The sequence below is a fragment of the Annulohypoxylon truncatum genome (assembly GCF_022578515.1).
Source record: "Annulohypoxylon truncatum strain CBS 140777 unplaced genomic scaffold F4807scaffold_2, whole genome shotgun sequence".
Lineage (NCBI taxonomy): Eukaryota > Fungi > Ascomycota > Sordariomycetes > Xylariales > Hypoxylaceae > Annulohypoxylon > Annulohypoxylon truncatum.
Genome location: NW_025953788.1, coordinates 794,479 through 808,066, shown reverse-complemented (window position 1 = coordinate 808,066; position 13,588 = coordinate 794,479). Strand labels below are relative to the sequence as shown.

Below are 13,588 nucleotides of genomic sequence, written 5' to 3'. Positions count from 1 at the left end.
CGAGTTGTCAATTATGCCACGACTCCAAACGTGTGACTGAGCGAATTAAGGAGTTGTTAGCCACAACAAATCAAGTCGAAGTTAGCGAAAAATCTTACATAGCTATTCAAGCTATTCTAGATATCTGGAGCAATGTCAAGCATCTTGTAGAAGAGACGATATCTGTTATGGGTAGAATTGAAGTCGTGTTGTCTAATCTATTTAATACACTGCCACAGCAGACTCGGGTAATGAAAATCATTCGCACAACTCATCTTGCTTCATTCTTGTCCAGCCAATGCTTTATGCTACTAGAGTGTAGCCGGACTCTACTACCTCACTAGCACTGACACAAGCAGAAAACCCTTTCCATGAACCCTCTTTGATGGAAAATTGGTAGAACCCCTGGATAACCCCTTCGTCATTCCAAATCACAGATCCACACATGCCATCAGGTAGTTTAGCTTTGATATTGCCTTCTTCTTGTCCATGGTATAACCAGTCATATGCTACATAACGAAGCCTCTCCTCTATTGAATGAGGGGTTCTCTCTGCTTGAATCTTGATAGACTTCGCTATGATGACTGAATCCAACAGGCCGGTGTATGGGCTATTAAGGTAACATGTTGAGAAGCTGAACTCATCACCTGAGGTGGCTAGTCTTGTAAACTGAGGGACAATACCTTCATTGATCTCAAATGTCTGATTCGAGAATGAAATACTTCTCTCCAATTTTACCAAGCAAATACCAGTAAAGGGGATCTCGACAGCGACCTTCCCGATAGTTTCTGCCGGGCGACGCGACTGCCAGACCCTCTCAGAATCACCGACGGCGTGAAAAGCCGCTGTCATAAAGCTATCGCCGGTAGTATTCTTGACAAGAACGCCGGCTGTGCTAGAAAGCGTTGCTGGATGAGAAGCTCCTGTAATGATGGAACTGCTGATCATCACTCCTGGCCGTAGTACATCATACGCTGTGTCGTCTGCTATTTCCATCGACGGATGCGGCTCGGTTTCTCGTCTGTCGGGTTTATCTATCCAGGCTGGTCTGTTGAGATCCTTGTCATGAAGGTAGGCCACCGGGTAATTCGCAATTTTCCCAGGCCACTCGCCAGTCTTCAGTTCGGCATGGTCATCGATGACTATGAAGAAAGTATGCTGACATGTGAACATCAACTCAATTATATGAACGGCCGGCAGGTTAAGCTGGAAATAGGTGTTGACATCACGAGCTAATTGACGAAGACCCCCGTCGGACATGTTGGTGCCATCAAACCCGCTCTGCAAGATCGAGATAGAGAGCCTTCCCGGCATCGCTCTTGGAAACATAAGTGCACGACCTCTCCCGGATCGAGTCTCGGAGACGGTGATAGGTAAACCTCCTACTGTGAGGGGCCACGGCGCGCTTGGTAGCTGCTTGACTTGAAAGATCAAATAGCCACGAAAGCAAGGTTCCGTGACATTTTCCGTGCCAGGAAAGATACTATGAAGAAGGGAACAAAGTTCGCCATCTGTAATAATATTATTGCTCTGTTCTTGTAGGTTGTATGGTATAAGCACATGACGGTTGTGCCAGAGTTCCTCATTCTCGTGCTTCTCGGCAGGAGGCGTGTGGTTGTGCGTATAATGATTAAGAATAGTAGCGATGCCTGAAGGATACATCTGCTTTGGGCCATAGAATGGTTGGATAAATAATGTACTGCTTTGACTAATGTTGCTTGGCCCTTTGCTTGGCGTTGCAAGGACCAATGTTGTCTTTGACAATGATTGCTCAGCCGACGGTGTGATTTTGCGCTTCCTCGCTAGGATATGAAGCTGTAAAGGACTGTTGATGATAATCGAGACCGACATTGTGAACTGTTTGGCTAGATTGCATGGCTTTAGACAACAACGTAGATGAATGTGGTTGTGAGAGGCAGGGAAATTGGTGTCTTCACGCGTGTAGAATGCTAGGATACACGATCGACCAACAAGGTGCAATGTATTATAATTTTCAGAAGCCTCCTCTGTGAGGGCTTATAGCCAGAGGTCTCGCCAGAGTTAGCTAATAGCCCATAAGGATCAAGAGTCGGCTTGTGCGAGGCCGCCCTGTTGGCAGTTAGTCCTCTAGCTGTAGACAAAGGAAGGTCTATGTATGTATACCGCATCCCCTGGAAAGGCGTAGTTAGAGCTCTTCGCTCAACAACGTCATTGTTCCTAAAACTTTTAATTCCACCTTGTGGCAACAATGAAGAACGGTGTTGGATTATCTCAGGCGTGTTGAATGAGTGTTCTGGTTGTTGTTTTTTTAAAGTGGCGATTCCTGTGTCTGAGCGAGCTTAGTCTAGAAGTCTTTGGCTTAAGGTTAACTCAGAAAGCTTAATCTAGAAGTCCTCGTGTGAGCAAGAATTTTGAGTTTATCAGGCCAAGGCTCTGACGCCCCTTCCAAATCATGCTAGACCATACTATACCAGGCCAAGATCACCTATAGGTATAAAGCAGGAGATCCATCCCTATGAGCATTTACTTTAGTTACCATCCATACCTTCCTGCCTTCTACTATCATTAACGGTAAACACATAATCCTGCCAGCGACTTGTACTCCACTGTCCATCTTTCGATACATTCGGATTCACAAGATTTGGCTTAATCAAAGCAATGTAGCAGGCTATGCCTATACAAAAATCAGCGAATACTTCCACCATGGCTTCAACAAGCAAGGGAAAACGGAGCAGATGGGGACCCGAGACTACCACGATGGGGACCACCTCAATTACGGCGCCTATGACGAGCGAACAGATTGATGCATACATATTGCATTTCCGGATCAAAGAGATCACTCAAACACTGAACGTAGACGATGTTGCCCTTGCTAATTATCGTCGCAGATCTCCATCACCTGAACCCCTCTACGACTCATCAGGTAAACGAATCAACACACATTATCGTCTCTACCGAGAAAGTCTGAAGAAGGAACGCCACACTCTAATACAGACTGTCATGCGCACCATTCCTAATTATCACCCGCCACAGGATTACGTCCGAGGCAGCTTCCGATGGAGAAACCCTACAGAGAAGGTGTACATACCCGTAGAGGAATTCCCGGAAGTGAATTTCATCGGGCAGCTTTTGGGACCACGCGGGCGCAGTCTTGCCGAGATGAACACCAAATCTCATGCCTCTATAGTCATTCGCGGCAAAGGTTCCGTGAAAGAAGGCAAAGGCCGCACCGGCCCTCGTGGGCCCAGACGAGTCGATACTGACGCTTACCAGGAACCTCTCCATTGTCTCATTACGGCGGATACACAAGAGAGTGTCGATACGGCAAAACAACTCGTTCAAGCAGTCATCGAGAATGCCATTACCACACCAGAACACGAAAATAACAGAAAACGCCAGCAACTCCGAGATCTCGCTTTAGCGAACGGGACTTTTCGCGACGATGAAGGCATAGGGAAGGCCACTAACATGACCCACAATATGCCTGCATCAATTATTGTGTGCCATAAATGCGACGGACTCGGTCACATTGCCCGTGATTGCCGCAATACGAAGATGGCAGTCTCCCAGAAGACACCGCCGTGGAGGAAGTCGACTACTAATTTGGAAGCGAAGGATTCTCTGGAACTTACTTGCTCCAGATTCCTCGCCGATATGGAAAATGACGTACGGGCTATTAACTGGAACCTGTCTAGACATTGAAGGAAATACCATACCATTGTTGGGGTATGATTCGAGAAAGAAGCGATGCTGTTTCATATTAAGTTGGATTGATGTGACTTACTATTAACACATATATATTACCTATATTAAGCGTTCTAAGTATGCCTGAGTTTCACTCTCGTCATTATACGAAGGTTCCGAACGGCCAAAAATTTGGACCATTTGCTCCAGGTGCTGATGGTCAAAGTCGTGTAGACTGAAGAGCCTTTAACACTCCAGTAAAGCGTTTTGTTTTTAGTGGTTACTATCCCTAGACTCTAGCGGCTATGCACTAAAATATAGCCAGCAATTACTACAAGGTCGAGCCCGAGTTCGAAACTGATACAATAGCCAATCATTGCTTATTTGATTACGCACTGTGGCTAGGGCCGTGGCTCAGTGCTTCCTTTCGTAAGCTCCTATAGCTTCAACATCACTCATTCTACTTGAAGATCTAGGCCGCGAAGCGGCACACTAGGGCCATGAAAATCTCTCTATAATAAACAGTGAAATGAAAACCAAGCTGCGCCAATGCGAATTGCGGAATAAACAAGGTATGGAAAAGGTAACTGGCTAATAAATTACAGATGAGACCCCCAAACAGTGATAAAGAAAGCCGTAGTCCGTCATCTACTTCTAAGCTATATTATACTTGTGCCTCCGATGTTTTCGTATCCGGAGTTTTAGCAACCTCGCTAACCGGCTTTCCAAGTTCGCTATCTGTAATTGGCTTATTGCCGTCATAAGCTTCAATCACGTCGACTTGGTCAACGGGGATCCCATGAAGACGGTTGTCGATCTGCTCGAGGGTCAAGCCCTTGGTTTCGACATATGTGTAGTAGATCACGATAGCAGCGAAGATATTCCAAACAACGCCGATGATGTAAAAGCTGTTGAATCATAAATCAGCATAAGCTTGTACACTTCAAGGAGCAAGCTTACCGCCATCCGATTCCATCTAGGCCTATCGGAATAACATATTGAACGAAGAAACCGACTAAAGAATCGAAGATCGTATAGAAACTGCGAGGAATATTAGCTATAGTGTGCAGTCAGCAAGCTGGTAATTCATTCTTACCCCATTCCTTTCGCGCGAATTGTGAAGTTTAACATTTCCGCGCAGTAAGAGAATGACAATGGTGTCCAGCTCATAGCGTAGCCCACTTGGAATAGGTAGACCATTGCGATGATCGCATTTCTTCCTCCTGCGCTATCAATCGCTGCCGCCGTAAGTCCCGCCATGCAAGCCAAGACGGCGCCTGACCATAGTGTGCCTCCAACGAGCATAGGAACCCGACCGACCTTGTCGACAATAGAAATACCAATAAGTGCGATGACAAAAGCCACGCAGTTCTGACTGAGGTTGATTGCGAACTTGCTTGATTCGGAAGTGATGCCAGCCAGGGAGAGGACGTCGTCGAGATAGAAAGTAATGATATTAGATCCAACAGTCTGCTCGAAGCAGCCAAGACTCAAAAGGATGAAGCCGCGGCGAATATTCGCCTTATCACTCAAGAAGGCCTTCCACCAAGCAAAGATAGTTGGAAAGCTGTTTTCCTTCTCGAAGGTGATCGTCTCCTTGATATCTCTGAACTCCGCGACAACTAGGGGATTAGTTTCATCACCACCACCATGGAACCTAGCGAGGACGGCAAGTGCCTCAGGTTCTCGGTCGCGGGAGATGAGCCAGCGTGGGGATTCCGGTACCAGGAACAGCGAGAGAATGCAGCTCAATGCGGGGGCGGCCATGCAAATGCAAACGATGCGCCAACTCCAGTCGCCTTCGACTCTTCTTGCTCCATACCCGACCGCGGCAGAAATAATGGCACCTGCAAGCCAACATGTCCAGTACAGACCGGAAACGAAACCACGGTGCTTTGGAGGTGACAACTCCACGAGGTAGGTTGGAACTGATGCGATGTCGACGGCTTTTGCGAACCCGATGACAATACGTGCGACAAAGAATTGAGCGCGGGTCGTTGCAGTGCTATGAAGGGCGGTAGCGACCAGCACAATGCATGAGGCCGTGAGAATTCCTCCCTTACGACCCCATTTGTCAACGATAGAACCGGCAAAAAGACTTCCCACAATAGCGCCAAGGTTTTGTACAGCAGTGAGCAACCCCTTGATGTTTGAGTCTATATTGAATCTGGCCTGGAATACGTCCTGCAAGTAAGATGTTAGTAAGGATATCAGCACCTCTAAAGTGAGAAAGAAACATACGGAAATGTTCAAGGAGGACATCATGCTACTGTCATACCCGACGCTGGCGCAATTCAGCGCAGCGATCAGGCAGACAAGAAACATCGGACTCAAACCAGCCATGTTGGAGGTCGTCGCGTGTTCAGGCGTATGAGAAAATAGGAAAAATACGACGTAACGTTCAAGTCATTTCTAAGTGGAACATGAGGAAATGAGTGGAACCCATATATAGACCTTGAAGGCCCTTCTAGGAACCTAGGTAAATCAACGCGCGCATGGTTCGCGACTACGATATGCGATAGATACCAAAGAGAAGATACCGGGTATTTGGGTCACAAATCAAGGTCCTGGTCTCTGTTATCTTGGCGGAGAGTCCGACCCTAGCAAGACTTACGACGCCGTCGGTTCAGATCCGACGGGCACTAGACCGAAACGTCCCCACCAAAGCCTTATGCCTCGGGCGGGGAACCGCATATTCAGAGCAGAGTCGGGGTAACAATACGTAGATATAAACACACCCCAAACAGATAATACGACTTAGTACCGACGAGAAAATCGGGAGCTGAGTATAGTGGTCTATGTTCCATCTTCATACGCGTTCTTATCGATCTATTCCCAAAAGGAATATCTACATTAGATAAGCGGTATCCAGTATCTAAATCGTTGTCTCAACATCGCACACCTAGCTGCTTGAAGCGAACACATACCTTCGACCTTGAAGTCGTATTTACCTTCACCATAGCAACTCTCTAGATATGCCAGGCGTCATTGAAAATTGGCCGGCATGGAAGGAGTTCGGCCTCGCTCCCGATGAGTCTTCACGGGGCACGGACTTCGCTAACGCCAAGGCGGAGATTATCGCCCAATACGGGGAAGAGGCTCTACGACAAAGTTGGCTTAAAGTCTGCAAGGAGCTCGAAACGGTTACCGAGAACCTCTCCGCGCTTGGCAAGGATTCCGTTCCCGTCTTTCAGATGGAAGAGATCCGCAACCATGGACTTTCGGATGAACAAAGCGCAACAGTAAAGTCTAGAGGATGTTGCGTTGTCAGGGGCGTCATCCCCGAAGCGGAAGCAAACGTTCTGTTCCAGGACATGAAGAAGATGGTCGTTGAGAACGCCGCACAGATTCCGGGCTGGCCACCAGAGTCTCCGGCAATGCTAAGACTTTACAACTCCCCAACGCAGATAGCTGTGCGCACTCACCCCAACCAGATCCTTCTCCAAAGGACGCTGAACGCGCTCTTTCACGACGAATCCAACGAGACAAGCCCCGAACCTTTGAGTTATACTGACGCAGCTCGAATTCGCCCGCCGGGACAATTATTTCTGGGCCTAGGACCGCATATCGATGCCGGGAGCTTGTGTCGATGGGCGGATCCACAGTATCGCAAAGTGTACGACTCCATATTTTCCGGCAACCCAGAAAAACACGACGCATTCGATCTCAGCGTTCGGAAAAGCGCCAACCAAATCCTCTACAGGGCAAACGCACACTCCGCCGTCTTCCGCTCGTTCCAGGGCTGGACGGCGCTGACTCCTACGGCCCCGTCTGAGGGTACATTGATGCTATACCCGAATATCTCGTCGGTCATAGCTTATGTACTGCTAAGACCATTCTTTTCGCCTCCCAGGGACGAAAAGGACATCATGGATTCCACCAAGTGGACTTTCGACCCGAAGTCTGACTGGTATCCGGGAACGATGAAGGATCAAAGCCAACGATTGAGTCCCAGTTCGCATCCTCATCTCCGTTTGAGGGAATGTGTCACCTATATCCCGCAGATGAATCCGGGGGATACGGTGTGGTGGCACACAGATGTAAGTCTTAACCTAACCTAGCACCGTTTCCGGTTGGAATATGATGAACGATACTTACTATTGATAGATGTGTCATGCTGTTGACCCCGTGCATAATGGTAAAGGAGACGCCAGTGTCGTCTATGTCGCGGCCTGCCCCACGACAGCTATAAACAAAGCTTATATCAAGACCCAAGTACAAGCCGCTCTACTCGGAAAGGCCCCACCGGATAAACCTCACGTTGGAGATGTCAATGAGACGAAGTTGAAGGGTTATAAGGGATTTGATGATATATCACCAGAGGGTAAGGCCGTGTTGGGTTTTGGTCTTCTTTAGGTAATCTTGTGACCAATCGACCTTTGTGATGTTTCACTAGGTAAGGCAATAATAAATTATTGGTCGGCCATTACTCCTCTTTCTGAATTGAAAGGTATAACAATAATCCCGAAGGCCATCTTCATATGAAATTTGCTGCCCCCTTGACCGCTACCAAACATTTGAAAGGCAGGCAATTATTTCGTAATAGACACATTCCGGAAAGGCACACAAACGATTTGCTGACTCATCGTGTGTTCCCGTCAGCTCTTCGTGCACAGACCACCTTAGCCGCCGGAGCTCTGTTTTTCCGCCATCGCAAAGGCTAGTGCTGGTAAGCTAAACGGCTGACTTGTGGCTGTGGTGAATCAGAATGAACATCATACACGTGACGAGCCACACCGCGCTGAAGAGAAAGATGTGTGCTGCTATACGCCCACTAACAGCTGATCTTGCTGGACGAGTAGGTACCTAAGCCTGAATCAAGATGAGCATCATACATGGATGTGACGAGGTGCACTGCCTTGGAAGAGAACGTTTGTGGCGGATCCATCGTTCGTCCATTGCGCAAGAGCTGAACATTGGCGGAGTGGGACGGTATTAGTTCTACTAAGCGCATTCCGCTAGCTGCATAGGAGTCACAAAGTCAATGTCTCGTTTAGTAATCACGAGTATCGAACGTCTCAAAGGTAGAGTATAAATCCGGGATCCTGCCCTGTCGATGACAACATCTTCAGCACTTCTAGCCACATCGACGACCTGAGCTGTGTGTACTGAAGCTTCGGTACACTCATTCCACTACACCATTCTATCCACAACATCCTCGCTATCCCTCATCCTGTCACAATGGCCTCTACTACGTCATCAGACCAAATCCTCTTCTTCGATATCGCCCTTGGTCAACCCATTCGCCCAGCCGCGCCCAACCCGTGGAAATCCCGGTACGCGCTGAACTTCAAGCGCGCGAACTTCGTCACAAAATGGGTCGATCTGCCTGACATAACGCAAACCCGGAAAAGCCTCGGCGCAGACCCGGTCCGCTTCTTCGCAGACGGGGAGCCGTTCTACACGCTCCCAGTCGTCCAGGATACGTCCACCGGCGAGGTGGTGGGCGATTCGTTCGACATCGCCGTGTACTTGGATAAAAAGTACTCCGGCAGGCCTAAGTTGTTCAACCACTCCATCGGCTTATACAAGGCGTTTAACGCGCACATCGACTCCATCTTCCCCTCGGGCGGGATCCTGTTCTCGCAGTGCTTCCCCTTCACCCCGGCGAACGAGGAGCAGATGAAGGCCGAGTTCTGCAGGCGCGCTGGCGTGAAGTCGTGGGATCAACTCAACGTGAGCGGGGAGGAGAGGCGGAAGGTGGTAACTGCCTACGAGGTCTCGTTGGGAGAGGCCGCGAAGTATTTTCAGTTCTCTGATGGCCCTTTCATTGGAGGCAAGGAGGCCGATTATGCGGATATCATTATCGGCGGCTGGTTGATGTTTTTGAGCCAGGTACTACCCGAGTGGGAGGAGATCCGCACGTGGCATGGTGGGGTTTGGGGTAAACTGCATGATGCTTTGGAGCCGTATAGGGGAACGTGATGAGGTTCAGGGAAGACTTAATGCACTGCCCATTAGCGCGCATCTTTGAGGACCAGGACAGTAATCTGGCCATGGTTTCTGATTCTGAATGGGGCTCTGGAAAGTGGGAAAGGGGTTTAGAGAAAAGTTTGAGATAAGGGTACATATATCAATGTGATATATTAGGTTCTTGCTAGCTGCAAAAAAGAGTATTGGTTATTATTTTTTCAATCAAAGCCCCTTTTGGATATTTCTCATCTTATCCCTAACATCGAGAGCAAGGTTTTGCATCTCCTCATCAACCTGGTCATTCTCCGCGACCTGATCAAGACCCTTTTCCCATGACTTCCAATCCTCCATACTGAGTCCCTGCGCCTCCTCTTTACACATTTGGTAAATCTTCTGCCCGGCAATAGAAATCCAAGCAGAGACTGCGGGTATGTGCAAAGCAGCACGAAATCGTGGCTCGGGCGTTTCGTACTCAGCAACCAGTGCGTCACTCATATTACCTTTAATGTAAAATGCCATGCCAGACATATATGGCCTATTTGCGAGACACATTGCCGCAAATGAAGTCGCGTTGAAGTATGAGGTTTTCTGGGCAACCCAATCGTTGATATCCATTTCATCGTCCGGTTCGATGCCTGTTTCCGCCAATAGTTAGAACCAGAGCACAGATACCCACCGCAGTCGAAGAATAGCTCAGAACTTACTTATCCCGTACTCTCTAAACATGAGAGCAAATGATGGTAAGTTTGTCCAAAATTTAGCAGCCCCATACTTTAAGTCATTTCCATGATCATCCTTGACCTCGATCTTAGCTAGATAATCCAAAAGCTCGATAAGACGTTTGCTCGCTGCCTGATCGCCTCCTACGTGCCGTACAATACCGCAGAAAAGGCCCCAAACGGATGCGATGTGCACGTCATCTGGGTTTCTCTTGATAAGTGGCTCCAATATGGTAGAGATACCATGTGCGCTCTCCTCCGGTGTCAATTTGTTTTCCAAAAGAGCCTGATAGACGTCAATTAGACGCTGCTTCTCTGGACTTTGATACTCTGTCGAAGATCGCGCTTCTGTTGCCCAATCTTGGATAGACATAGTGTGACGTTTGGTGAAATGATGGCCTGCGTAGTAAATTTGTTGTTATCCGTGTCAAGGGAACAATCTTCCAGAGGACTTAAGAGATATGGTATCATAAAACAACGCATTGTGATAGCACGTTACCGCGAATAGCCATACGTTAACCGTGGCTATGTTTTCGGCTTTAGTTCAGATGTGAAAAGGGCGATCAGAGCTCGAAACAGTAGTTCCTATTCAACTAATCATTCTCTTAGGCACCAAGGTTCTTGATCCCTTCTATTCTTCCTTGAAGGGATCTATTGGACCTAATTATCAATGAGGAGCTAGAGTTACATTCTAATCCTAAACGCCCATCAATCCGCCTCCCGACTGCATATCTGTATGCAATCTGCTACCAACAAATTCTTGGCACTTGTTCCCGTTGACATCACGTCGACTCAAATCCACTAACAAAAATGAAAATTTCTCAAGTAACTCGCGATGAAGATCCGAACATCACAACAAAGACACTAAGAGTGAGAAGCATGAATTCAGGCTACCGTAGCAGGTAAATGAGTCCTAACATGTAACAACATCTTTATAGATAAGATATTACAGACCTATTTCTATAAAATATTACCTACGTACACAGCGGTAATGAAGGAGAGGAGTCGAGAGAGGCAATACCTAGTACTCCGTAGAATAGGAGGAGTTAAAGGAATGCACTGTCACGTGCATACGTGTGGTGACTAAATGACACAAGTGGGGTGAGCAACCGTCGAGCTTTGAGTCACGTGCCATAGAGAGCAGCTACGGACCGAAAAGTACTAGGTATCTTTTCGAGAGCTGACCCACATTTCGAAATCGCGTTGAGGTTACCTTTCCGACTTTCAAGGTTCATTGATTTCGCATCTTGAATTCTTCCATCATCACCAGCCTCGACTGCGCATTATCACCCAACCGACAATTGCCGACCAGCTTCGCCGATAACTTCAAATATGCCTCGACGTCCTGGTCGCGCAGCCGCTAAGCGTGCTGCTGCGAAACTTGGTAAGTTATTATTTGTTCTTTTCCATCAATCCTGAATCGAAGATTCCCAGTTTCCATCTTTTGCGCACGCGCGATTGACATCTGATGAATCCCTTGCGCCTACAATCCCCACTACACTCATGCCTCCCATAATGTTACCTCGTTTATGAATAGTCTACTGACAATTTCAATCATCCTTTAGAGAGCACCCCGAGAGCTCTTGAAGAAATCGAGGACGAGCCTATGCCCGATATCGAGGGCTCTGATGCAGAACAGCAAGCAGAACCAGAAGAGCAAGAGAACGAAGAGTCGGGCGCAGAACCCGAAGAAAATCAAGAGTCCGATGTGCCATCCGTGAAATCTCCTTCGCCTCCTCCCGTACCGGTTATCCGACGACGACGCCTAGGTCGTCCTCCCAAGAACCGACCCCCAGACTGGGACACTCTACCTCTTGAACCTCCCCAACGTGATCCTAACGAGCCTCCTAGGAGACGCGGCCGTGGCGGTTGGAAAGGACGAGGTGGTCGCAAGTGGGGTGGTCATCAACCTACGCAGCAGACCATTGATAAAGAAGGAAATATGATGGACATTATTGATGACGAGGTTGCCTTGCCGGAGGATCCCGAAGGAGAGACCAAGGTAGACAAATCAGGACATCTACAAGGCGGCCGCGAGTATCGTTGCCGTACATTCACCGTTGCTGGCCGAGGAGATCGCCTCTACATGTTGTCGACCGAGCCCGCCCGTTGCGTGGGGTTCCGAGATTCTTACCTCTTCTTCACGAAGCACAAGCGACTCTACAAGATCATTGTAGACGATGATGAGAAGCGTGACATGATCGAGCGTGATATCATTCCTCATTCCTACAAGGGCCGTGCGATAGGAATCGTTACAGCCCGGTCGGTTTTCCGGGAGTTCGGCGCGTTGATCATTGTAGGCGGCAAGCGCATCATTGACGACTACGAGGTTGCTAAGGCTAGAGCCGAGGGTGTTGTCGAAGGCGAACTCGCTGATCCTAACGACAAATTCGTCGAGGGCGAAGAGTATAACAAGAATCAGTACGTGGCTTGGCATGGTGCAAGTGCTGTCTATCACTCTGGAGCGCCTTCTGTGCCTATGCAGAATGGCAAAGTAGACAAGCAGAAGAGACGAGTCAACATTACCGACGTCAACTGGCAGCTTGAGCACGCTCGTGAAGCAAGGTATATTCCTCATTCATCCGTCACAGCATTCCTACACCGCCCAAGACTAACAATGTTCCCAGTCGTTTCAATGCCGAGATTAGTGCCGTTCGACGTCTGAATCTCTCCGGTGTTTACGATGTCCACACCAACATGATGCAATTTCCTGCTAGCATGCAACCTACTCATGCTAGGTTTGAACAGGTTGCAGATTCGGCTGCTCCCACCAGTAGCGTCCGCTTCCCTCCGATGGACCCCAAAGTTCCACGCAACTTCAAGGTTGTTGACACTCACATGGAAATTCCTCCAGCCGGCCTTTCACATGCCGTGTACGAGCAGCGTGAAGTGCCCGATTTCTTAGCTCCCTTCCAAGGACTTGGGGCAGTGTCAAAGGAGATCTTTGATGAACTCCCGGATGAATGCAAAGAATCATTCAACAAGGCTTTGGACCAGGAGAATACCTGGAAAGCCAAGTGGGGCAATGAATCGGTCCATGGCCACAGGCGACAGCCAATCATTGATGCTGCAATTGTTCCTTACAGTCGACAACAGTGATGGACCCACTATTCGAGATCCCATCTACAGCTTTGAAGCCATGTATTGGCTACCACACTTCCATCAAATATTTGCGCTGTGCGAATGATGGTTACTCGTTTATTCCCATGTCGACCCCGTCGGATGACCGAATCCCTTTACGAACCAACTATGGACGACAAGCTACTGGCGGACAAGGTTTGATGAGGTTCGACTATTGATGACTATGCTATCGC

General features: G+C 48.3%; 7 protein-coding genes across 7 annotated transcripts; 4 read left to right on the top strand and 3 right to left on the bottom strand.

Moving 5' to 3' along the window:
• Window positions 1-282: 282 nt before the first annotated feature.
• F4807DRAFT_468153 (uncharacterized protein) lies at window positions 283-1,830 on the bottom strand (the record flags this gene model as incomplete). The annotated part of the gene is made up of 1 exon (XM_048002575.1): window positions 283-1,830. The coding sequence occupies one exon, from the start codon at window positions 1,828-1,830 to the stop codon at window positions 283-285; it is 1,548 nt and encodes a 515-aa protein (XP_047858743.1).
• Window positions 1,831-2,661: 831 nt separating this feature from the next.
• Window positions 2,662-3,660, top strand: F4807DRAFT_455866 (eukaryotic type KH-domain (KH-domain type I); the record flags this gene model as incomplete). The annotated part of the gene is made up of 1 exon (XM_048000785.1): window positions 2,662-3,660. One exon carries the CDS (start codon window positions 2,662-2,664, stop codon window positions 3,658-3,660), a length of 999 nt encoding a protein of 332 aa, XP_047858742.1.
• A 326-nt stretch (window positions 3,661-3,986) lies between these two features.
• On the bottom strand, window positions 3,987-6,281 carry F4807DRAFT_407112 (general substrate transporter). The gene is made up of 4 exons (XM_047996351.1): window positions 5,884-6,281; window positions 4,739-5,826; window positions 4,603-4,683; window positions 3,987-4,550 (listed from the first exon to the last, which is right to left on the bottom strand). The coding sequence occupies exons 1-4, from the start codon at window positions 5,983-5,985 to the stop codon at window positions 4,307-4,309; spliced, it is 1,515 nt and encodes a 504-aa protein (XP_047858741.1). The 5' UTR covers window positions 5,986-6,281; the 3' UTR covers window positions 3,987-4,306.
• On the top strand, window positions 6,282-8,221 carry F4807DRAFT_407108 (DUF1479-domain-containing protein). The gene is made up of 2 exons (XM_047996350.1): window positions 6,282-7,682; window positions 7,750-8,221. The coding sequence occupies exons 1-2, from the start codon at window positions 6,618-6,620 to the stop codon at window positions 7,996-7,998; spliced, it is 1,314 nt and encodes a 437-aa protein (XP_047858740.1). The 5' UTR covers window positions 6,282-6,617; the 3' UTR covers window positions 7,999-8,221.
• Window positions 8,222-8,239: 18 nt separating this feature from the next.
• Window positions 8,240-9,730, top strand: F4807DRAFT_407107 (uncharacterized protein). Its single transcript, XM_047996349.1, has one exon. The coding sequence runs from the start codon at window positions 8,824-8,826 to the stop codon at window positions 9,565-9,567; it is 744 nt and encodes a 247-aa protein (XP_047858739.1). The 5' UTR covers window positions 8,240-8,823; the 3' UTR covers window positions 9,568-9,730.
• On the bottom strand, window positions 9,731-11,317 carry F4807DRAFT_407106 (uncharacterized protein). The gene is made up of 2 exons (XM_047996348.1): window positions 10,260-11,317; window positions 9,731-10,190 (listed from the first exon to the last, which is right to left on the bottom strand). The coding sequence occupies exons 1-2, from the start codon at window positions 10,645-10,647 to the stop codon at window positions 9,778-9,780; spliced, it is 801 nt and encodes a 266-aa protein (XP_047858738.1). The 5' UTR covers window positions 10,648-11,317; the 3' UTR covers window positions 9,731-9,777.
• Window positions 11,318-11,606: 289 nt separating this feature from the next.
• F4807DRAFT_449536 (chromatin remodelling complex Rsc7/Swp82 subunit-domain-containing protein) lies at window positions 11,607-13,373 on the top strand (the record flags this gene model as incomplete). The annotated part of the gene is made up of 3 exons (XM_048000034.1): window positions 11,607-11,658; window positions 11,840-12,839; window positions 12,902-13,373. 3 exons carry the CDS (start codon window positions 11,607-11,609, stop codon window positions 13,371-13,373), a joined length of 1,524 nt encoding a protein of 507 aa, XP_047858737.1.
• Window positions 13,374-13,588: the final 215 nt, after the last annotated feature.